This window comes from Xyrauchen texanus, chromosome 9 (assembly GCF_025860055.1).
Source record: "Xyrauchen texanus isolate HMW12.3.18 chromosome 9, RBS_HiC_50CHRs, whole genome shotgun sequence".
NCBI lineage: Eukaryota > Metazoa > Chordata > Actinopteri > Cypriniformes > Catostomidae > Xyrauchen > Xyrauchen texanus.
In genome coordinates, this window is record NC_068284.1 from 46,524,547 (window position 1) to 46,549,381 (window position 24,835).

A 24,835-nucleotide genomic window follows, 5' to 3' on the forward strand; every position below is an offset into this window, starting at 1 on the left:
ATGTTTTCTGAATATGTACCAGAGTAATACCATGTTTTCTGAATATGTACCAGAATAATACCATGTTTTCTGAATATGTACCAGAGTAATACCATGTTTTCTGAATATGTACCAGAGTAATACCATGTTTTCTGAATATGTACCAGAGTAATACCATGTTTTCTGAATATGTACCACAGTAATACCATGTTTTCGGAATATGTACCAGAATAATACCATGTTTTCTGAATATGTACCAGAATAATACCATGTTTTCTGAATATGTACCAGAGTAATACCATGTTTTCTGAATATGTACCAGAGTAATACCATGTTTTCTGAATATGTACCACAGTAATACCATGTTTTCGGAATATGTACCAGAATAATACCATGTTTTCTGAATATGTACCAGAGTAATACCATGTTTTCTGAATATGTACCAGAGTAATACCATGTTTTCTGAATATGTACCACAGTAATACCATGTTTTCTGAATATGTACCACAGTAATACCATGTTTTCTGAATATGTACCAGAGTAATACCATGTTTTCTGAATATGTACCACAGTAATACCATGTTTTCTGAATATGTACCACAGTAATACCATGTTTTCGGAATATGTACCAGAGTAATACCATGTTTTCGGAATATGTACCACAGTAATACCATGTTTTCTGAATATGTACCAGAGTAATACCATGTTTTCTGAATATGTACCACAGTAATACCATGTTTTCTGAATATGTACCAGAGTAATACCATGTTTTTGGAATATGTACCACAGTAATACCATGTTTTCTGAATATGTACCAGAGTAATACCATGTTTTCTGAATATGTACCAGAGTAATACCATGTTTTTGGAATATGTACCACAGTAATACCATGTTTTCGGAATATGTACCAGAATAATACCATGTTTTCTGAATATGTACCACAGTAATACCATGTTTTCGGAATATGTACCACAGTAATACCATGTTTTCTGAATATGTACCACAGTAATACCATGTTTTCTGAATATGTACCAGAGTAATACCATGTTTTTGGAATATGTACCACAGTAATACCATGTTTTTGGAATATGTACCACAGTAATACCATGTTTTCGGAATATGTACCAGAATAATACCATGTTTTCTGAATATGTACCACAGTAATACCATGTTTTCGGAATATGTACCACAGTAATACCATGTTTTCGGAATATGTACCAGAGTAATACCATGTTCTCGGAATATGTACCACAGTAATACCATGTTTTCGGAATATGTACCACAGTAATACCATGTTTTCTGAATATGTACCAGAGTAATACCATGTTTTCGGAATATGTACCAGAATAATACCATGTTTTCTGAATATGTACCACAGTAATACCATGTTTTCTGAATATGTACCACAGTAATACCATGTTTTCGGAATATGTACCACAGTAATACCATGTTTTCGGAATATGTACCAGAGTAATACCATGTTTTCTGAATATGTACCACAGTAATACCATGTTTTCGAATATGTACCAGAGTAATACCATGTTTTCGGAATATGTACCAGAATAATACCATGTTTTCTGAATATGTACCACAGTAATACCATGTTTTCGGAATATGTACCAGAGTAATACCATGTTTTCGGAATATGTACCACAGTAATACCATGTTTTCGGAATATGTACCACAGTAATACCATGTTTTCTGAATATGTACCAGAGTAATACCATGTTTTCGGAATATGTACCAGAATAATACCATGTTTTCTGAATATGTACCACAGTAATACCATGTTTTCTGAATATGTACCACAGTAATACCATGTTTTCGGAATATGTACCAGAGTAATACCATGTTTTCTGAATATGTACCACAGTAATACCATGTTTTCGGAATATGTACCAGAGTAATACCATGTTTTCGGAATATGTACCACAGTAATACGATGTTTTTGGAATATGTCACATTTTGGAATATGCTTAAACGTTCACAAACCAGGTTCAAAGGGTATAATGTTATACCATATTTTTGACCTGCTAACATTGTGATAAATTATTTGCAGTACCATGTGATGCACATATGCTGATCATTCAGTACCCTGGAATATATATTAAAGTACCAGTGTATTACCATCAGACGCAGATATTATGTGCCACAATCGTTCTTTTTAAATCAGCTCAAGTCTACATTTTCTCGTTTGGAAACTCATTTAAGACTCCGATGGTGTATAAAACAAACAAAGCATCCTGACTGACCCTTTTTTCCCTTTACTGTCCGTTTCTATAATGACGGAGCTCATGCGCTGCACCACAAACAACCTCTCCAGAGTGACGCGCCGCGTCCCCGGGACATTATTAACGAAACTAATGGCTGGAAAAGCGAAGCCAATAATTCCCACCAACTTCAGCATTCCGGCAATGTAATACCCCTCCATTTACACCTGAATGAAGCGAAAAATAACGCGAACATCTAAGAAGCGAGAGCGCAGATCAGGTGAGACTGGCGCCTGCCTGCTGTCCGCGTTTAGACAAACCCGCTGCGCGCACACAATCATCATGATAATGCGCCTCTGAGCGACTGCGAGTGTCTCCACGCTTTCACATTAATCGCGCTGTAAATGCATTCATGGAACAACATCTAACAGGTCTCATTGAACCCCGTTACTACTGTAGAAACTGTCATCCCAAGAGTTTTCCTATAGACAAACCGCCGCTTTTACGGGGTTTGCAATAGCATTTGGACACTTAAAGGCCAGTTAAGTGTCATCTGTGCAACATTGGGGAGTTTTAGTGGATGCATGAAGTCAGTTCCCCTGAAGTCCACACATGTGTCCTATAGCAGCACATTAACGATGAACTCCAGAAAGTGAGACAGTATTTTATTTGAACTTTGATCAGTATAGTGCATCCACTGTTTGATCATTTCGTGAAACGTTTGCTTGAAATGCGTGCTTGGCATCTTTCTTTAAAATAATCACCGCTTGGTTTGATAGTGGTTGTATATATCTAATGCAATGACATACAGGGTGTGTCTTCAGTGCCAAAATACAAATCTTTATATAGGACTATATATATATATTATGACATCTGTGCAAGTTTTTACATCTTGGATCACCTACTAATCTATTGTGCAGAAAATTACTACATCAGAATGCAACTTCTAAAGCCTAAATAACCTTATTGTTTAGCTACTTGCTTTCATTGGAAAGCGCATATATTTGGAGACGTCTAAATTACGCATCGGCGCATGTAGGATGATTTGAGACTAGAATTACACTTGGATCAATTCGAGCTATTGTTTCAACGCCTTAGTAACAGTTATCTACAGTGTGTGCGCTACACGCCTGACACACGCCTTCTCTGGGCCGCACCTCCACAGGGGGCGTGGCATCTGCGGCACCAGCTTAAAACCCGAGCTCAAGTTCGTCACAGACACTGTGTTGTTGAAAGAACACTGTGTTTTATATCCCGCTTATATTTGTGAACTCTAAGACACGTTTCTAGTTGCTCAAGGAACAATATTTATTTGGTTGGAGGTGCTACTCCTGCCGTCCAAACTCCGTTCATGACTCTAAAAGTTCACTCGACGGAAAAGCGCACCGACTTTTGACATCTCTCCAGGGAGCAAGTGCAACGGAGCATTCGAGCAACAACATTTTGGACACTTTGACACTTGGAAATGGCTTTACTTGGGACCATTTTGCCTTCGATTTCAACATTCGCGAACCAGAAAGAAAAACTTTGGGAAGATGTAAGTATCTGATACTTTTATGCACTTGGTAATATTGGGTAAATATATTTAAAGCAACATTCATTTACCCCATAAGTGGTTAAACTATCAGGGTTTTTTCACGCACTTTTGCTTATTAGGCAAATCTATTTGTTTGAAAAACCTGTCTGAGTGTTGTAACTCGTTAAAATGAGCTCTGTGCTAAAGTTTCATTAGTTGTTCTTAAGCGTTAAGGCGACAATCACAGTAAATCGCTCCAAACTGTCCCAAATTCATCTTATTTAAAGCATTGAATGATCGTACGAGTCTATTGCTAAAGTATCAAACAGCAGTTTGCTTTTATACTAAATTATTCTTCAATTGTTTTTTTTCAGAGGTGGAAAATCGAGGACGAGAAACCACTGAGTGCCAGCTGCGCTCCGCTCAACGTGGCACAGCACATGGACACATGTCGTGCCCGTAAAGATGACGAGGATTTGAGTACGTATTTAGATCTGGAGTTTATCCTGGCCAACACAACCGGACCTCTGGAGGCATGTGCCGAGTACATCTCGCCTGCGGAACCTTGCGCCCTCTACTCCGCGTATCCATCATCGGAGCAGTGCGCGCCGCCGCCACCGTACAACAACAGCCTCATGGCCGAGCTTCTGAGATCCGAGGTGGACATCTCTTATGACATGAACCACAGCACCGGGATTCAAGGAAGATTCATCATCAACTCGACGGGTTTCCCTAGACAGGACTTCACTGACATAAAAGTCGAGCCCCCCATGGACGGTTACGGACCCGTTATGGGCATGGTGCCCCAAAGTTGCCAAAAAATCAAGCAAGAGGGCAACATTTCGTGCATGATGTCTTTTGAGCAGCCCAGGCTCGCGGTGTCTCCGCAGGCGATGGGGAATATGACGCCTCCGTTGAGTCCGGATGACCAGGGCAGCTCCGGGTGTCCATCCCAGCTGCGCCACACCGTGTTCCCGCAGGGTTACCACCACTCACCGCCAGCCTACCCGCAAATGCAGCTTCCCTACACGGCCCCACACCAGTTCGGCATGTACGAGGACGCCATGGCGATGCAACCGAACATGCAAAGGGTGCTTCTAACACCCCCGTCCTCCCCTCTGGAACTAATGGACTCTAAACCCAAGCGAGGAAGACGCACCTGGCCGAGAAAGCGCACGGCGACGCACACCTGCACGTTCGCTGGCTGCGGCAAGACTTACACCAAGAGCTCGCACCTGAAAGCGCATCACCGAACCCACACTGGTAAGGGCTCAATGTTCTCTATAAACTGCCTTTAATCAGTATTTGTGCATTTAGAGTTTAAATATGCCCATAAATGTCAAATTATCAAGCGTAAAAGACGTACTATCTTGAAAGACATGAATTGGCCACAGCGCGAAAGTTACCAAACATAAACAAAACTTGTTATCAAGTACTTTACTTCATTATACCAATTGGCCAAACGCTTTCAAAGTGTTATATGTGATGAATCTTTAAAGGAAACCCTTTAAACGAACCAAATATCGTGCGTAAAAGGCACTTTACTTCATTATATTCATTGGCCAAAGAGTTCCTTATGCGCGAAATGTGCATCAGTGACTAAAACAAGTTCTTTTTGCTTTGTTTCATCAGGTGAGAAGCCTTACCACTGTAACTGGGAGGGATGCGGATGGAAATTCGCCCGTTCCGACGAGCTGACGCGTCATTTCCGCAAGCACACCGGACACCGGCCGTTCCAGTGCCACCTGTGCGAGCGTGCCTTCTCCAGGTCGGATCACCTGGCGCTGCATATGAAGAGACACCTGTAAGGACTGGGTCCACAACCACATAACTGCCTTATTTAATGACTCCGTACAACACCAAACGGCATTGGTCGATAAAGAAATATATATATTATCATACTTTTGTAACAAAGTAGCTGGTACTACATAATTACGCAGAGCTCTTTTATAAAATGCCATTTAAGAGTGTTTTTGGGGGGAGAACAGCATACTTAGGGGCTGGTCCTGAATCTGTGTCCCATGTGGAGACAGTATTTATGTTCAAATGTGCCTTTCAAAGCCACATGTTGGGGAGAATTTCACCAAAACCTATCCGGGTCATGCTTTACCCCATATCAAATCGATTTGGGCGTGAAATGTGACGTGGAAATGTCGTTTCGTGAGATTCACCCACTGCCTGATGAGTGCAAAACGCCTGACGACTAGCAAACCTCCAAGTTTTCTGATTTGTAATGACATGCAAGTGGAAACATGTGATGATGACAATGTTTTTATCTCTGGAAACTGCCTTTCTATCGTGCCACAAACAGAACTGTGTTCGATTGCGATGTTGATGCAAGCAGCATTTCTTTCCAAACGTATTGTTAATGAAGGCACATTAAGTGGTCTGTGCCCGTTGTACATTAGCACAGTCTGCATTAGGGCTTGAGGCCCTGGGTTTTTGTAAGAGTATGTACATTCCTTTTATATTGTAAGTACTGTATTTATTGTAAATATTAAACTAAGTTTGAATGAAATCATGCAGTTGTATTTGTTCTTTATTAAAATGTCCTTGCATTTACACATTTGTCAGACACTTATGTAAAGGATCTTGCAGTGAATTAAAGATACACAATGGGTTCATTCCAAAACATATAGTGAGCTGTCTCAGGAGGCAGCATTTTGAGGCCTAGGCTATCCCAGAATGTCCTGCGACTGAGATGGCAGGCAATGAGATGTTTTGATCTTAAATAGAGCCCATTTATAATCAACTTTGAAACTGTAGCTTCTCAAGCTACTCATAACTTAAACTAGTCAAGCTAGCTACACTACAAGCTACTGACAAAAAGTAGTGAACTGCATTAAAGCTATTTCAAAAAGATTATTATTTTTTTGGATCTATACCAATATGTTTTACTACCATAACCACAGTTCAACCATGATATTTGTAGTTTTGTGGTTACTACATATGTACAACTATATAACTGTCAAAAACATTCAGCCAAAAAACTAAAACATGCTTAGTCATGCAGAGAGTTAGAAAAATTGGGTGATAACATTTAACCGAATATAAATGTATACTTAATATACACTAAATAAACTACACTCAATTATTTTTGCATTTAAACATTTCAATTGAAAAAAAAATTACATACAAATTGTATTGTGCAATTTTTACAAAATCAATCAAACGAAACATTTATGCTTTATTTTAATTATTAAAGGTGCACTCAGTATTTATTTCCACTCATTTAAATAAATTTTTCATGTCTAAAGACATGAATTGTAATTTTGCGATATATGTAGGACATCATGAGCACTCACATTATCATATTAGACTCCAGTCATATCTGTGAGCTTATAAAAGCTGTTTTATTCTACATGGAGAGGGTCCCCGCATGGGGGCGGCCATGTTAGAATCACATGACCAGTCGAATACTACTCAATCTCAGTAACCGTCCTGTTATTGGACACGTTCACTCATTCATTAAAGTAATCATGGCTGACTGTGAATACTACATTTCTATAGTAACATCTAAAACTGAAAACTGTTGATTTTAAATGATGCTGCATCCACACCACTAGGTGTCAGTGTAAATCCAAGATGATGCAAAGACAAAAGTTACTGAGTGCACCTTTAAAGTTTACTGCGTATAGAATTATAGGTTGCACTTTATTTGACACTACGTGTACTTTCAGTATACTTACAGTGTATTCCCCAAGAAAGTACAGAGTAATATTAGGTGACTACGTGCACTTAATATGGGTTAAGGTTAGGGTTAAGTTTAGTACCTAGTAATTACTATAGTTGTTGTAATAACATAGTACGTAAATGTAGAACAGGTAAAATAAAGTGCTACCCAATTATGTTATAACCCCTCCCCCTCATTTTTCTCCCAAATTTGGAATGCCCAATTCCCATGACTTAGCAGGTCCTTGTGATGGCGCGGTTACTCACCTTAATCCTGGTTGCCTCCACTTCTGAGACCGTCAATCCGCGCATCTTAACACGTGACTCGTTGTGTGGAGACTCTCTGCGTGTGGAGACTCATGCTAGTCGCCGCGATCCACGCATAACTTCCCACACGCCCCGTTTTTTAAATGAACACTTAATCGCGACCATGAGGAGGTTACCCCATGTGACTCTACCCTCCCTAGCAACTGGGTCAATTTGGTTGCTTAGGAGACCTGGCTGGAGTCACTCAGCACGCCCTGGATTCCATCTCGCGACTCCAGGTGTGATAATCAATATTTTATATAACTGAATCGAATTAGTGATAAACAGGAGCAAAAAAACTAAACACTTAAAAATAGAAGACCAAGCTCGTGTGAATCAGTGAATCCTTTATGTGAACCATCCGAAAGAGTTCCCGACACTAAACATAAGTAAACTGTTTATTTTACCGGTTCGTTTATATGAACAAACTAACCGAATCGATTCATTTATATAATTAGAGTTTGTTTACTCCCTCAGCTCTATTGCGGTTTACTAGAGGTCGACCGATAATGGATTTTGCCGATACCGATAACTAAGGCGGTGTAAAGGTTGATAACGGATTAATCGGAAAACTGATTTATAGAATGATGAGAAATGTCTTGGGTTTCTATGATGGGCACCAAGGCCCCAAAATGAATAAAATCCCAAAATCAGTTTATTGTGCAGCCCAAATCCCAATAATAACAAAATGAAGATTTGGTGTATAACGGATGACGTTTAACTTATAAACAAGCCCGAATATACCAGTATATTTGACCACATGAGGTTTATTGATGAAGAATAAAAAAAAAAGAAAAAAAAAAAACATAGGCAACAATCCGCATATTATTGTTGTTGTTGCAGATAACCGAAAATAAACTATCGACATCGATAAAACCAATATATCGTCTACTTCTAGTGTTTACAATACAATGCGACAAATAAAGCATTTATTTTATTTTTTTGACACTACAGAGTTTCTCGATGGAAAATGTACACCAGGGACTCTTATTTTGAAATGACACAGACTTGCCTCCATTACAATGCTCTATATGCATTTAATAAATTAAGCTATTTATAACCTATATATTCAACATATGAAAAGTTGTTTAAACATTTTACCAGATATGATTTATTGCTGAGATGTGGAGGCAACACTACTCTGCCTTATTTAACTGTGTTAAAAGTGACCCCTACAGAGTGATAAATATTGCTAACAGTAGTCCTGAGATAATCACTTGCAGTGAAGTCTGCCAGGCTGTAGCACATCTATCTGACAAGAAAGCGTGTGGGTTAGACCACATTACTGCAGAACACCTTAAGTTTGCTAGTCCTAAGGTCTACTACCTGAATCTATGCTGTCTGTTACTCTTGTGCCTGTCGTCAAGGACAAGGCTGGCAAGGTTGGGAGCTTAAATAATTATAGGCCAATAGCCCTAGCCAGTGTGATATCTAAAGTACTGGAGAGGATTTTACTTGATCGTCTAGGTCCATTTATTGGTACCACTGATAATCAATTTGGCTTTAAAGCTAAATTTGGTACTGATTGTGTATCTATGCTTTGAAGGAGGCAACACAGCGGTACATAAGGCAGAACTCTTCCATGATTATTGGGTTTACTGATGCTTCTAAAGCCTTTGACAGAGTCAATCATTATAAGCTATTTGAAAAAATGAGCCAAAGGGGTGCTCCTGACAGCATTATAAGAATCCTGGCTTACTGGTATGCCAACCAGAGTATGCAGGTTAAATGGGGTAACACAGTATCTGCCTCATTTGGGGTGAGTAATGGGGTACGTCAGGGGGGGCTACTTTCACCAGCTCTCTTCAACCTTTACATGGATGAGTTATCCAACCAATTATCAAGATGCAAAAACGGGTTGAACACCTTGGTTAATCATTTTATGTATGCTGATGATTTGGCCATTTTCTCTCCTAGCAGTGCTGGTTTTCAGCAGCTACTGAATATCTGCTCTGAGTATGGGGTGAAATTTGATGTGCTGTATAATGCCAAAAAGAGTGCTGTGATAATATGTAGGACAAAAGTGGATAAAGATCTTTGTTTTCCAGACTTTTATCTGTCAGGACAAGTGATGACTGTTTGTAATAAAATTAAATACCTGGGTCATTATATTACAGATCAGTTATCTGATGATGAGGATATATACAGGCAGCGTCGCATATTATATGCAAGCTAACATGCTGGTAAGAAAATTCCACAGGTGCACGGATGACGTCAAAATTGGCCTGTTCAAAGCATATTGCACTCCTTTGTATACTGCTCCTTTGTGGTCTAAGTTTAAAAAGGTTAGTATGCAGAAGCTTAAGGTTGCTTATAATGACTGTATGAGGACACTGCTCAACAAACCCAGGTGCTCTAGTGCAAGTGACCTGTTCTGTAATGCAGGGGTCTGCACTTTTCAGGCATTACTGAGGAGACTTACCTACAAATTCATTTGTCGCCTGAATGACTCCCAGAACAGCATTGTGATGTTGCTAGTAAATGCTAGGTTTAGTGCCATACGATACCAATCATCACTATGGAAAGGCTGGTATAAGTGTCTTTATAGAAATGCCGTATTTTAGCTTTTTTTTTACTTTTATCTTTGTATCTTCTTATCTTTTTTATATATATGTTTTGATTTATGTATTGTTGCATGTTATGTCTGTGCCTTCTGAATGGACTAAGAGTCTGTAAATAAAGGTTGATGATGATTGATTAGGAATAATACAAATATTTTTTTTTTATAAAAAAAATAGGCATTATTTTAGCCGATAACAAATAGTTCCGAAAACCAACTATTGGGTCTGGGTAGCTCAGCGAGTACTGACGCATACTACCACCCCTGGAGTCGCGAGATGGAATCCAGGGTGTGCTGAGTGACTCCAGCCAGGTCTCCTAAGCAACCAAATTGGCCCGGTTGCTAGGGAGGGTAGAGTCACATGGGGTAACCTCCTCGTGGTCGTGATTAGTGGTTCTCGCTCTCAATGGGGCGTGTGGTGAGTTGTGTGTGGATCGTGGAGAGTAGCATGAGCCTCCACATGCTGCGAGTCTCCGCCGTGTCATGCACAACGAGCCATGTGATAAGATGCGCGGATTGACTGTCTCAGAAGCGGAGGTGTGTGTGTGCCCTGTGTATATTTATGCTCAGAGTATTATGTAATTCCTCTTGCATCACATGTATTGAAGTGTGCGAGGAGCGCTATTTATACGAGTGCTGCTATGAAGAGCGGTCCAAATCACTCACTTATGAGGCATCATTACAGTTAGCATGCTGCCATAGTATGCAGCTGCCTATGTAGACAAGAAACAGAAACCCATTGAATAACAACCAGTGTGTTCCTTGGGAATCGAACCCATGATCACGGCATTGCTTGTGCCATTCTTCTCTGCACGAGCTGCTACGGGAACATCATATTCCATGTCAAAGCTCAATCCACTAGTCTCTTATTATGGGTGTCTTTGAACTGACTTTGGAAAATGAAGTCCCCAGAAATTCAAGCCGTTTTGGCGACTGAGGGTCATTACATGGCATTTGGTTGGTTAGGACGAGGGTACACGAGTGCTATTCCTGAACCCCCCCACTCAAGCTTATGGAGTCGGTGTTATAGTTTAGACCAAGATGCTTTCCAGCTGAGTCAGGATGAGGCCAGCAGCCTGTGGCTTCTGCCTATAAATACAAACACAACATTTACATAATTACAGAGAGAGAATTTAGATACGTCTGGACGAAGGGGCGCTCGGCTCGCTGCTGAAGATCCCAGACTCCAGAGACACGGACATCAAAGAGACTCCAATGGCACACACAGCCAATGCTTTGATGTCACTTTGTTGACATAGAAAGATGTCTGATGATAAAATTCAAAATCTGGATATTTCATAACATATAGTGGAATAAAACCCATTAGTTCATGGCAAAGACTAGATAAGACGAGTAAAGTGTTTTTCCACAATAACAATACGTATAGAATACATTTATTTGATGCACTTCTAGTCAAAAGATTGCACAAACCAAGTTTTTCTATATTATCTACCACATTTTAGACCAAGTACGTTCACTGAGGTGCATCCTGGAATCCTTTTTAAACAGTATAAACGGTGTAAAACAGTTTTTTATTGGTTCACAAAACTAATTTCAAGCATTTAGGCATCAAAATTATATTTAGCCTTTAAAAACACTTAGTCAGGTGTGTCCAAATTTTCACTCTATTGTAAATTGGAGTGGTGGTGGCATAGTGGGCTAAAGCACATAACTGGTAATCAGAAGGTTGCTGGTTCGATCCCCACAGCCACCACCATTGTGTCCTTGAGCAAGGCACTTAACTCCAGGTTGCTCCGGGGGGATTGTCCCTGTAATAAGGGCTCTGTAAGTCGCTTTGGGTAAGAGTGGTGCCAAATGCATAAATGTAAATGTAAATGTAAATACATCAAATTGGACTCGTTTTATGTCAAAAAGCTTCTAGAGCAGCTCACTTTTAAAAGTGTAGTTTTCTAAGAGCTGTACTTGTTCAGTGAACAATGTGTGAAAACAGCACCAGTGTTCCCTTTTACGCAAATTCTCATCAGAGAAAAGCAGAAATGTGATCCTGGCTATTTTTAGCCGGCTCAATGAGGCGAAACTCTAGAAATCTCATTTCACTTCAGTGTGCACAGCAGAGAATCGTAACGTTTACAACATATCTGATGTGAACACCAATACAAACTTCTCTTATTGTAACAAGGCAATTTAAAGAGCTTGGCGTTCACAATGCTTACTGTACTTTAAAAGGACATCTCTGTTTTGACTAATTCTTTGATCGCACTGCCAAAAGTAATGACATTTGTACACAAAATTGAATACAAATGGAGGGGTGAAAATTCATCAAAATGTTGGGGGGGACAATAAACATTATTTTAAGAATATATCACTATATTATTTACAATACATATATTTTAATGATATTTTAGGGGGGGACAACCCTCAGATAGGGGGGGGTCCTGACCCCCCCCGCCCGATTTCCGCCTATGTACAAATGTGAAATAACCGCTTCATTTTAAAGATGCTAACTGTTCGCCACTTGCTAAATTAAACGTGCAACGCGATGAGGTCATGGTACGACAAAGTGCACACATTTATATATACAATCTAGCACAGATTAAGCTTAAGACGACAACGTGTGTGTGTGGTCACGTAAACGCATTAAACTCTTCCTTTATCAGCGTAACGCCATAAACGGTTTAAGCATAAATTGATTGCATAAAACTGTCCATTAGGCCTACTTGTAAACAAACACCTTTACCGGTGTTCTAACCTGCTTTTCCAATGTGAGCAAGTGTTGTGCATATGACTGTTTATACTGTGATTAGTTTATGCTTTGATTATCAGCGTATGTGTGTGCATGTAAACACGCTAAAATTAGCATACTACTGTTTGAAACATATATCATAGAAAAAAGCCTACTCTTTTGCTTGCTATATAGAAAGAATTGTAGGTAGTATACTGCAAAGTATCGCATAGCCCGAAAATGTGCATACTTTACAGTTAGAGTTGTATGTTCTGAAAATTGTCTGTAATCCCTGAACTCACCCTTTAACCACTCAGCACTAAATCCAAACACTAAGAATGTCTGGCACACATTCTTTAAATGAAGCACACGTGTGGATATTTAAGTATAGGTGAGTGATCGAATAGAAGACAAACACAAATGAGGAAAGAACCCGAGCCGTATATTTCTGTGTTACCTGAGCCACTCTCATTTGTCATCTTAAAATCAGCTCTTTCACTGGTCGTCAGTAAATAAAAACTCACAAGAATTTCCTGTTATTTCAAATGGGGGTAATTAACATACCAAAGGCCAAATTCATGCAGCTGTTAAATTATTTTCACACTTAGATCTCAATCTATCCAAGGACTCGGTTTCACATTCAGCTCAAACTCCGGAGCTCATTCTTACAGCTTGTGTTACTCAACAGATCCAGAGAAAACAGCAATTTGCTCGAGAGTTTCACAGCACATTTCCAAAAGACAAACACCTGATAGAGTCAAACTGAAACAGAGGCTTCATTGATGCCGACGGTTTAATCACATACAGAATGAGATACAGACACATCAGACCCGCAGATCAGGATGAGCACAATCATAGGGGAGGACGGGCTAGTTGTCACAGTAAATATTTATCAAGATAATTCTATTTTGAAAGTCAGTAAGCACATTTGCATACACAACTATACGTTTAGAACTACCAAAAATCTGCTTAATATTAAAAAAATCTGACAATGCAGGAAAGCCTTGTTTACATGAGACTCAATAATAGGATTATTGTAAATTCCATAACAATTGATATCTGTTAAGGCCATTTCATATTTATATATATATTTATATATATAATATTTAACTACGATTCAATTTACTGATATCTGAAATAACAAATCTAAAATGTTAGATACATTTACAGATATAAAAATGTGCATGTTCACTAGTTAATAGTTCGATTGTTGATAAGAGTAATGGATATTTGCACTAGTAACCATGTCATTATTCACTAGTAGAACATTGCTGATATGTGACATTGGAATTTCAACTAGTAAGACATTATAGATATCTGTTTTGTACAATAGTTAATACCAGATCATAGTGAAATTCTGCTAGTAAAAATATGGAAGGCCAAATTATTTTTAATGTTTCCAGAATTACTCTTCATAATTCTATACTGAATTTTACTATTAAGAATTCTAACTACAGAGCTCTACAACTGAATTTTTACTAGTCAGAATTCTAATTGCAGTTCTATACTGATACTTTACTATTAAGAATTCTATTTACAGAGTTCTATACTAATTTTTACTATTTAGAATTCTATTTAGAGTTCTATACTCATTTTTACTAGTAAAAATTGTAAATACAAAGTTCTATACTAATACTTTACTATTAAGAATTCTATTTACAGAGTTCTATACTCATTTTTACTAGAAAGAATTGTAAATACAAAGTTCTGTACTAATACTTTACTATTAAGAATTCTATTTAGAGTTCTATACTTATACTTTACTATTAAGAATTCTATTTAGAGTTCTATACTCATTTTTACTAGTAAGAATTCTATTTACAGAGTTCTATACTCATTTTTACTAGTAAGAATTCTATTTACAGAGTTCTATACTAATACTTTACTATTAAGAATTCTATTTACAGAGTTCTATACTCATTTTTACTAGTAAGAATTCTAAATACAAAGTTCTATACTAATACTTTACTATTTAGAATTCTATTTACAGATTTCTATACTCATTTGTACTAGTAAGAATTCTAAATACAAAGTTCTATACTAATACTTTACTATTAAGAATTCTATTTAGAGTTCTATACTCATTTTTACTAGTAAGAATTCTATTTACAGAGTTCTATACTCATTTTTACTATTTAGAATTCTATTTAGAGTTCTATACTCATTTTTACTAGTAAAAATTCTAAATACAAAGTTCTATACTAATACTTTACTATTAAGAATTCTATTTAGAGTTCTATACTCATTTTTACTATTAAGAATTCTATTTACAGAGTTCTATACTCATTTTTACTATTTAGAATTCTATTTAGAGTTCTATACTCATTTTTACTAGTAAAAATTGTAAATACAAAGTTCTATACTAATACTTTACTATTAAGAATTCTATTTACAGAGTTCTATACTCATTTTTACTAGAAAGAATTGTAAATACAAAGTTCTGTACTAATACTTTACTATTAAGAATTCTATTTAGAGTTCTATACTTATACTTTACTATTAAGAATTCTATTTAGAGTTCTATACTCATTTTTACTAGTAAAAATTCTATTTACAGAGTTCTATACTCATTTTTACTAGTAAGAATTCTATTTACAGAGTTCTATACTAATACTTTACTATTAAGAATTCTATTTAGAGTTCTATACTCATTTTTACTAGTAAGAATTCTAAATACAAAGTTCTATACTCATTTTTACTAGTAAAAATTCTAAATACAAAGTTCTATACTAATACTTTACTATTAAGAATTCTATTTACAGAGTTCTATACTCATTTTTACTAGTAAGAATTCTAAATACAAAGTTCTATACTCATTTTTACTAGTAAGAATTCTAAATACAAAGTTCTATACTAATACTTTACTATTAAGAATTCTATTTACAGAGTTCTATACTCATTTTTACTATTAAGAATTCTATTTACAGAGTTCTATACTCATTTTTACTATTAAGAATTCTATTTAGAGTTCTATACTCATTTTTACTATTAAGAATTCTATTTACAGAGTTCTATACTAATTTTTACTATTAAGAATTCTATTTAGAGTTCTATATTCATTTTTACTATTAAGAATTCTATTTAGAGTTCTATACTCATTTTTACTAGTAAGAATTCTAAATACAAAGTTCTATACTAATACTTTCCTATTAAGAATTCTATTTACAGAGTTCTACTCATTTTTACTATTAAGAATTCTATTTACAGAGTTCTATACTCATTTTTACTATTAAGAATTCTATTTACAGAGTTATATACTCATTTTTACTAGTAAGAATTCTAAATACAAAGTTCTATACTAATACTTTACTATTAAGAATTCTATTTACAGAGTTCTATACTCATTTTTACTAGTAAGAATTCTAAATACAAAGTTCTATACTAATACTTTACTATTAAGAATTCTATTTACAGAGTTCTATACTCATTTTTACTAGTAAGAATTCTAAATACAAAGTTCTATACTAATAATTTACTATTAAGAATTCTATTTACGGAGTTCTATACTCATTTTTACTATTAAGAATTCTATTTACAGAGTTCTATACTCATTTTTACTATTAAGAATTCTATTTAGAATTCTATACTCATTTTTACTAGTAAGAATTCTAATTACAGAGCTCTACATCTAACTTTTATTGCTAGTAAGAATTCTAAATACAAAGTTCTATACTAATACTTTACTATTAAGAATTCTATTTAGAGTTCTATACTCATTTTTACTATTAAGAATTCTATTTACAGAGTTATATACTCATTTTTACTAGTAAGAATTCTAAATACAAAGTTCTATACTAATACTTTACTATTAAGAATTCTATTTACAGAGTTCTATACTCATTTTTACTAGTAAGAATTCTATTTACAGAGTTCTATACTCATTTTTACTAGTAAGAATTCTAAATACAAAGTTCTATACTAATACTTTACTATTAAGAATTCTATTTACAGAGTTCTATACTCATTTTTACTAGTAAGAATTCTAAATACAAAGTTCTATACTAATACTTTACTATTAAGAATTCTATTTACAGAGTTCTATACTCATTTTTACTAGTAAGAATTCTATTTAGAATTCTATACTCATTTTTACTAGTAAGAATTCTAATTACAGAGCTCTACATCTAACTTTTATTGCTATTAAGATTTCTAATTACAGAGTTCTATACTGAATTTTTCTAGTATGTGTTCCAATTAGAGAGCTCTACAACTGATATTTTACTAGTAACGCTTTCAAACACGGGTCTAAAATGTTATATTTCCCCATCATAAGTTTTCATTGACTCCCATTCATTTTTAATTACATATAACTGATTTTTGTTTATTTTACTAGTAAAAATTACAATTGGTAACTATCCAATTTAATTTTACTAGTAAAAATTTAAATAAGAGTTCTATAATTGAAATTTAACTAATACGAATTTCAAATGACAGCTCTACAAATAAATCTTTAGTAGTAAATAAATCAAATTAAAGGTGTTTAATTGCAGAGCTCTTTAATTGAATTACAAAGCTCTGCAATTGCATTTTATTATGTAAGAATTCCAATTAATGAGCTCTATAATTGAATTTAATCACATTTAGCTGTCATTGAATGTTTACAAATAAAAATGTCATTCCAGAGCTCTGCAAAAGCGATTCTTACTAGAACTGCATATCCTGTGCATGCTTAAACATGCGCACAATGCTTAAGCACATTGGATAAGAACACAGGTGAAGGTGTTGACAATCATGCATGTAAATGCACTCCATTTCTGTATATGCAACCTTAACCATAAAAAAAAATCAAATGTTTGAACATGATTTCCATGGTTATTGCCATTGTCTGGGAATGTTGTCATACTAACTGGGGTAAGTTGTCACATAGAACCTTCCATTAAATAGACTATAATTGGCTAATTAGCTACATTTAAACAGTACAACAAATATGAAACACTCAAGAAACAGTAAAAATGTAAAACCATTGTTTTGGCCAACACATATTGAAATTAAAAAGTTTAAGTACAGTAAGTTTGACATTTAAAATATAGCAACTTGCCCCAAAATTGTCCATGAACATTGCGCAATCTTTCATTTAAAATCCAGCTATTGTTTGACTAAAAACTATAGCAAAAATATGATCACTCTGGAGTTTAACCAAGTGATTAGTAATAATAACGTTCTGCTGAGGTTTGTTTTCCGCATTCGACTGCAAACTGTTTGTTTTGGCAACCAATGAAGCTGGGGGCAAATGGCCATAAATTCACTATAGGCCATTTGAAAAGCAGATGTAATATCTCATGTACGGTTTCTTCTATCGTTCCCATTTTTTATTTTAATTAAAAGCTGCCGTGGTAAGAAAAGCTACAGTAGCTTAATCCAAATCATGTCTATAAAAAAACAACGTCTCTTTTTCCATTTAACAAAGTAATTTGTTACGATGGCTTTAAGTTGCTGCCCATTAAACATGATTTTAATGCGACAAAGACTGATGGGAGCAGCTCTACCTCATGACAACTCGTAATGATGATGATGATGATAATACGAGATGGCAAAATCATAAGTAATGGTACGAGTTGGCTCGTACAAAAATATTCGACTTTTACTCCCATAGAGAAAAATAAACACACGAACGATGTTATTATGATTTTTCCTGAGATTAATCACTAACCATGAAAAACAACTTTTGTGTGTCACGATAGAAAGAAAACATCAGGGTTTGGAACGAGGCGAGGGAAGCGTAATGCAGGTTCTATCGGGAAGACACGCAGGCTTGAGTGAAGTTTGAGATGCCTTTTTTTGATAGATGTAAAACGGGAGGTGATGTCTCTCTCTTTGGCGTAGGCCCCATCCGGCGGTCCGAGGGAGTTGTACCCGGAACCGTCATGTCCTGCCGGAGATCGGAGGCAGGGGCGAGGACAGGGCTCAACTGGTGGTGGTGGGGTGGAGGAGGTTGCCGTGTTAGCACACCGAAACAGCAATGTGATAGATTGTGAGCGGACTTATAAAGCAATGGCTTACATGTGATTGGCTAGGAGTTACCCCGCTAATGTTACGATGATGTACAGCTGCTAGTCTTCCTGCTAGAACTACGCTCCACTTCCATTTATTTAAATTTCTCTCCCCAATTTGGAACGGCCTATTCACAATGCGCTCTAATGGTGCATTCACATACAACACAGAAATAGTTTTTGCCTCGCATTGCTCGCGCGAGTTTGACCGCTGGATTTAAGTTGTGTTTAAACTACTAGTAACGCGAACCCGCGAGAATTCCCCCTTCTCTTCCGGAAAAGGACAGGAGAGGGGGCTTCTACGACCACTTATCTTTCTGCCATCAACCATGGCCAATATCACAACGATTGCTGCTCTGTATCTGTCGTGGAAGTCCCAGATACGTTGACCTCGGGCCATACAATTCCGGGTGCACACACACCGCTACGACCATTTTGTCATCCATTTTTCCTGATTTCTTCTGCTACTACGTCAGTGAGTCAGTGACATCCGGACAATCTCAATGCTGATAGGTTTCGGGACAATGCGTCATGTGGATATTTCCCTCGAGTTTAAATACTTCAACTCGTGCGAACACGCGAATGAAGAGTTTTCACTTCACGCCATTCGTATCATTCAGCGCAAAACGCTCGATTCGCATTGTATGTGAACACACCATTAGTCCTCGTGGTGGCGTAGTGACTCGCCTCGATCCGGGTGGCGGAGGACGAATCTCAGTTGCCTCCACGTCTGAGACGTCAATCTGCGCATCTTATCACGCGACTTGAGTGAGTTACCGTGGAGACCTAGTGCGTGTGGAGGCTTCACGCTATTCCCTTCCCCGCGGCATCCACGCACAACTCACCACGCGCCCCACCGAGAGCGAGAACCACATTATAGCGACCACGAGGAGGTTACCCCATGTGACTCTACCCTCCCTAGCAACCGGGCCAATTTGGTAGCTTAGGAGACCTGGCTGGAGTCGCTCAGCACACCCTGGATTCAAACTCGCGAGTTTTCATTACACTATTTTGGTTGAGAGCCTCAAAAGATTACAAAACTCTCCACTGGATGCACATACATATATGTCTGACTTTAATTAAATGTTGACAAACAGCACACTTAAATTCATTTCCATCCCTTCTACAAATAAAACAAAACAAAAACAAAAGCACATGAATCATTAAGGTCAGTAGACAGAAAATTCAAACCAAACACCAGAATTTACTTCTCTAACATATAAACAGAATTCATAACCTGTGGATTTTAGTGCTGAATATGACAAATGCAATAAATATGAATCCTTAAAAAGGAAAAAGCACAATATACAGTATAATGTTTAATCAATTTAGATAACCCATTAGGAAGAGTACTCCTCAAAAATCAATTTAAAAAATTATAGTATAATTTTAACAGCAGCGAACTAGAAATGACTCAAAACTTGGCTAGGTCAAGAGATTTTTCAGGAGTGCTGGTTTGAATGATTTGGTCTGAAGCTGTTGTAGAGACTTTCAAGGGATAGCTCACCCAAAAAAAGGAAAACTGTCAGTGTTTTACTCCCATTGTTCCAAACCACTATGACGTTTCTTATGTGGAACACAAAAAGCTACATTTGAAATGAATATTCCGGCCTGTCGTGTCAATACAGTGGTCATTGATAGTAACTTTAAAGCTCTAAAAAGCACCCAAAAGTGTCATAAAAGTAGTCCATGCAACTCGTCCGTGATGTCATATTCCAAGTCTTCTGAAGATACGACGACGTCCTAGATGACGTTATAGGAAGTGTAATCGAGCTTGATATCATGATCGTGCCTAGAGACTGCAATGGCAAGGTGTAAAGTGAAAAAGGAGTTCGATTTTGGCCTGTTCTAACCCAAAACCGCTTCAGAACGCATGGATAAATACTCCAACCCCCTGGATTACTTTTACGCAGTCTTTATGTGCTTTTCGAGCTTCAAAGATCTGACCACCATTCAATTGCATTGCAAGGACCTACAGAGCCGAGATATCCTTCTATTCTGGTCACAAAGGTGTAAAACACAGTTTGTGATTTTCCTTCGGAAGAAAAGAACAGATCATTGGATTATAAAGTGTCTAATAACACTCGATAACGTTCAGTATATCAACACATGCATAGTGCATAGCTAGGGTAAGGTAGATACTGAAGGATTATACATTTACTAATGGGACTTTTGGGATTACCCCGGTGCATACAGTATGTAAGCACAGACATGATGATATCAGATATCTTTAATCGTGTGTTTTCTTAAGAGGTCTGCATCTTGCCTACCTGCTGGTCCTACAGTATTTGGTAAAAGCTGTATATATATATATAGACTTCAAGCACAAAAGCACAATTCATCATCCTTCAGTGCATGACAACGCAGTTAATGTGTATCTTCATGGGTCATTTAGATACACAGACCTTTGGTTTAAAATATTTGGGTGATTAGACTGTTTTGGTGCACCTCATCGGTCCAGGGATCTTTGAGTGCTGATTGGTGGATGTTTTAATGTGTTCGAGTGACATCATGAGGCACAGCGACAGCAAACCTGAGTGATATTCAGAAAAGAGCTTGTCTCACTCGCAACCTCCATTCGAAAGTGGTGGTGTCAGTCTCGGCTTTGGGAATGTAACAGCTTATCGTTCAGGGTATTTCAGCTCGGCTGAGGGCGAGAGCCAACTCCAGGTCCTTTTGTTCTTGTAGGTGGAGCCTCCGAATACGTTCCGCTTCCTCTCGCTGGCTCTCTCGCTTGGCCCACTCCAGCTGCTGCGTCTCACTTCCGAACTAAACCGGAGAATAAATATCAGCACAAGAGTAGGAACGTTTAAATCACAAACACAAACAGCAGATTGCATCACTGTAGGGCTGGGCGATAGAGCTTAAAAACATATATATATATATATATATATATATATATATATATATATATATATATATATATATATATATATATATATATATATATATATATATATATATATATATATCTCAATACATACTTCCTCTGTAAAGGCTTAAAATGTTTTAGTAAAATTAGAAGACCCATAATTTTAACCAAACAGCTACTGTTGCCAAAAAGATTTAACGCAAAAATTTAAATACAGTAAAAACAAATGTTTTTATCTAGACATACAGTCATTTCTAGCACATCTCAAATTGTGTATTTTGTTATTAAAATTCTGTGGTGGAAATGACGCGGACGCAAATGTATTTATTTTTTTTTTACCAGTTTTTAATAAATTTGACTGACTACTTTGTCTTGCTAATGCTAATTGCGTAGCTAACATTGCTAACACACACTTTCTTACTGTAATTATGGCAAAATTACAGCTTGATCGGAAATGACGGCAAATAAAAATATTCAGCTCAAAAGTGATATAGTGAAGAGCATGCTTGCGAGGAAATCAGATACACGATGTTTAGAGAAAAATCAAGGTAAATTTCAGCGACTTTTGAAAAACGTCGTAATCTTGAATTAAAATTGGTATAAATATTTTTCACACAATAAATATTTATATGGTTTATATTTAACTCCGTTTACATGATCGTAGTTAGAAAATGTAATTACTTGTATTTTTATAGTTTAATATTGAAAGTCTGGGTCTAGTAAAAGGTTAAAACAGTCAAATCTATACTTAAAAGACGTTAGAGAAGTACCGAAAATAAATGATGATTGCCTGGTAAAAAGTTTCCAATTTGGTTTAATGTGACCTTTAGATAACAAAAAGGAAAACAAGTTTAAATCTGTTTGTTTTAAGAAAAATCAACCCCTGAGATGTGAAGGTGCCGGACGTTGGAGAAATACCTGTATATTTTTAATTTAAAAAAAGTCAATTTTGAGTGACGAATACTTAAATCAGAGTTTTGAATTGATCAGTTAAAATGAACAGTTTGAACTGATTAAAAAAAAAATCTTTTTAAAGTAATTTTAATTAATTAATTACATGGTAAATGTAATTTTTTGCTGAGAAAGCCCCTCAAATAACAATAAATATAATAATTAAATAATTATAAATAGCTATATTATATATCACACAAATATATATATATATATATATTAGGGTCGATTTAACACGTTAATTCAGTGGGAATAATTTTATTAAAAATAACACTTTAAAAAATTTACGCAATTAAATCACAATGCACACGGACCATAATAAGGAACATTCTTGAGAAATGCAAACTTGTAGTACCACCTGTTTACTCCAGGGGGCAGTAAGTGAAACTTCAGCTCTGTGGCAACATGCAGCTTATACAGTGAAGAAATCACTTCAGTAGGCGTTCTTGCGTTCAAACACTTGATGGAGAGCAAATTTGAACTAAGGGATCTCAAGATGTTTTGTAAGTATTAAACTATATTTAACTTGACACAGTGACCTAAAAATGTATGTTTATGATACAACACACCGAGACGTTACACAAGCATGTCTGATGCAGGTGTCCTTAAACAAGCCCTCATAATAAATCTCCAACTGATTGACAAATTCACTTGTGAAATGGATTGCCGTGAACTGTTGATCAATGATTGACTTATGATCAATAATATGGTAGTAAACAATACATTGTATTCTAAAGCCGCTTTTTGTATTATCTTATTAATGATGAACTCTTTTGCCACAAGAATGAAATGCATTTTAATTATCTGAATATATATATTTATAATTATTTCATCATTATATATTGAATTATTGTTATATGAGGGGCTTTCCCAGCAAATATTTGTCTATGCGATTAATCGAAACATCATGTAAGGACCCGTCAATTTATACCTGCATCAGATGGACACTTTAAGCGTCTCACTTTGGTTACATCGTGTCATAAACATACCATTTTAAGTCGCTGTGTCACGTTAAACATAGTTTAATTCTTAGAAAAACACATCTTGAGATCCCTGCATTCCACACAAGAACGTGTTCTCACCTTGTGCTGTCTGCTGTCAGTAAGTGCGGTTTGTTCTCTGTATAAGCTGCTCGTTGCCTATACAGCTGGAGTTTCACTTACTGCCCCCTGGAGAAAACAGGTGGTACTACAGGCTTGAATTGTCCATTGATAGGAATATTCCTTATTATGGTCCGGGGACATGATTAATTGGGTTAATGTTTTTAACACGTTATTTTTTTATTTAAATATCTGCACTGAATTAACGTGGTAAATTGACAACCCTAAAAAAAAAATAATCAAATTTACCAACTCTAACACACTGTTTTGTAACTTTTGTAAATGTTTGTAAAATTATTGTGGATGCTAGTTGTGAGACAATGAAGGATCACGAAACAAATCGTTTGACATGCTCTTTAACAAACTTAATGGCCAAATACTCTGTGCATTAGAAACCTTATAATATTCACAATGTCGCTAAAAGTTTATATCACAAACAAAAAGCATTGCAAATATTTTGTGAATATCCAAAATAGCGCCAGCCCTAATTACTGCTTACATCAGTGTACATAACAGGGTGAATTAAACAGATAATCACTCATTTCACAAGCACATGTGATCTGAGTAAAAATGACATCATAACTGATTTTTTTAATTGATCAAAAACAGACCAAAGATCATAAACATCATCGTTTGTTGCGCAACAAATGATTAAAAGCAAAGAAAACACTAAAGGTTGTGAAGCTTTTAGCTGCAGTCAAATGTAACATACCTGTGACCAAACATACAGTGTAATGAAGTCAAATTATGATGAACCTATTCTAATAATCCATTGTTTAATTGTTTAATGTGCCTAATTACATTGAGGAATCCTCTATAAAACACTATAGTGGCTCCTTAAAAGTATTTGGACACTTACACTTAAAAAATGTCAAATAAATGGGCCATTTCATGTCAAATCAGAAATATCAATTTTTTACTGCTAAAAGATAAGCATAAATGATGATGAAAACCAAAATAGTAAATGTCATGGATGAATATTTAAGCAGTAATGCA

At 36.3% G+C, this 24,835-nt stretch overlaps 2 protein-coding genes across 4 annotated transcripts in view; one reads left to right on the forward strand and one right to left on the reverse strand.

Moving 5' to 3' along the window:
• The first annotated feature begins 3,421 nt into the window (after window positions 1-3,421).
• On the forward strand, window positions 3,422-6,218 carry klf2b (Kruppel-like factor 2b). Its single transcript, XM_052134262.1, has 3 exons — window positions 3,422-3,726; window positions 4,080-4,968; window positions 5,338-6,218. Exons 1-3 carry the CDS (start codon window positions 3,655-3,657, stop codon window positions 5,511-5,513), a joined length of 1,137 nt encoding a protein of 378 aa, XP_051990222.1. The 5' UTR covers window positions 3,422-3,654; the 3' UTR covers window positions 5,514-6,218.
• Window positions 6,219-19,972: 13,754 nt separating this feature from the next.
• eps15l1b (epidermal growth factor receptor pathway substrate 15-like 1b) overlaps window positions 19,973-24,835 on the reverse strand; it is a 51,744-nt gene continuing 46,881 nt past the window's right edge. For 2 of the 3 annotated variants that reach the window (XM_052134253.1, XM_052134252.1), the window contains exon 24: window positions 19,973-21,685. In XM_052134253.1, the coding sequence (XP_051990213.1) occupies window positions 21,545-21,685 (141 nt within the window). In that variant the 3' untranslated portion in view covers window positions 19,973-21,544. The remainder of the gene's footprint in view (window positions 21,686-24,835) is intronic. The other variant, XM_052134254.1, reaches the window with a different exon arrangement.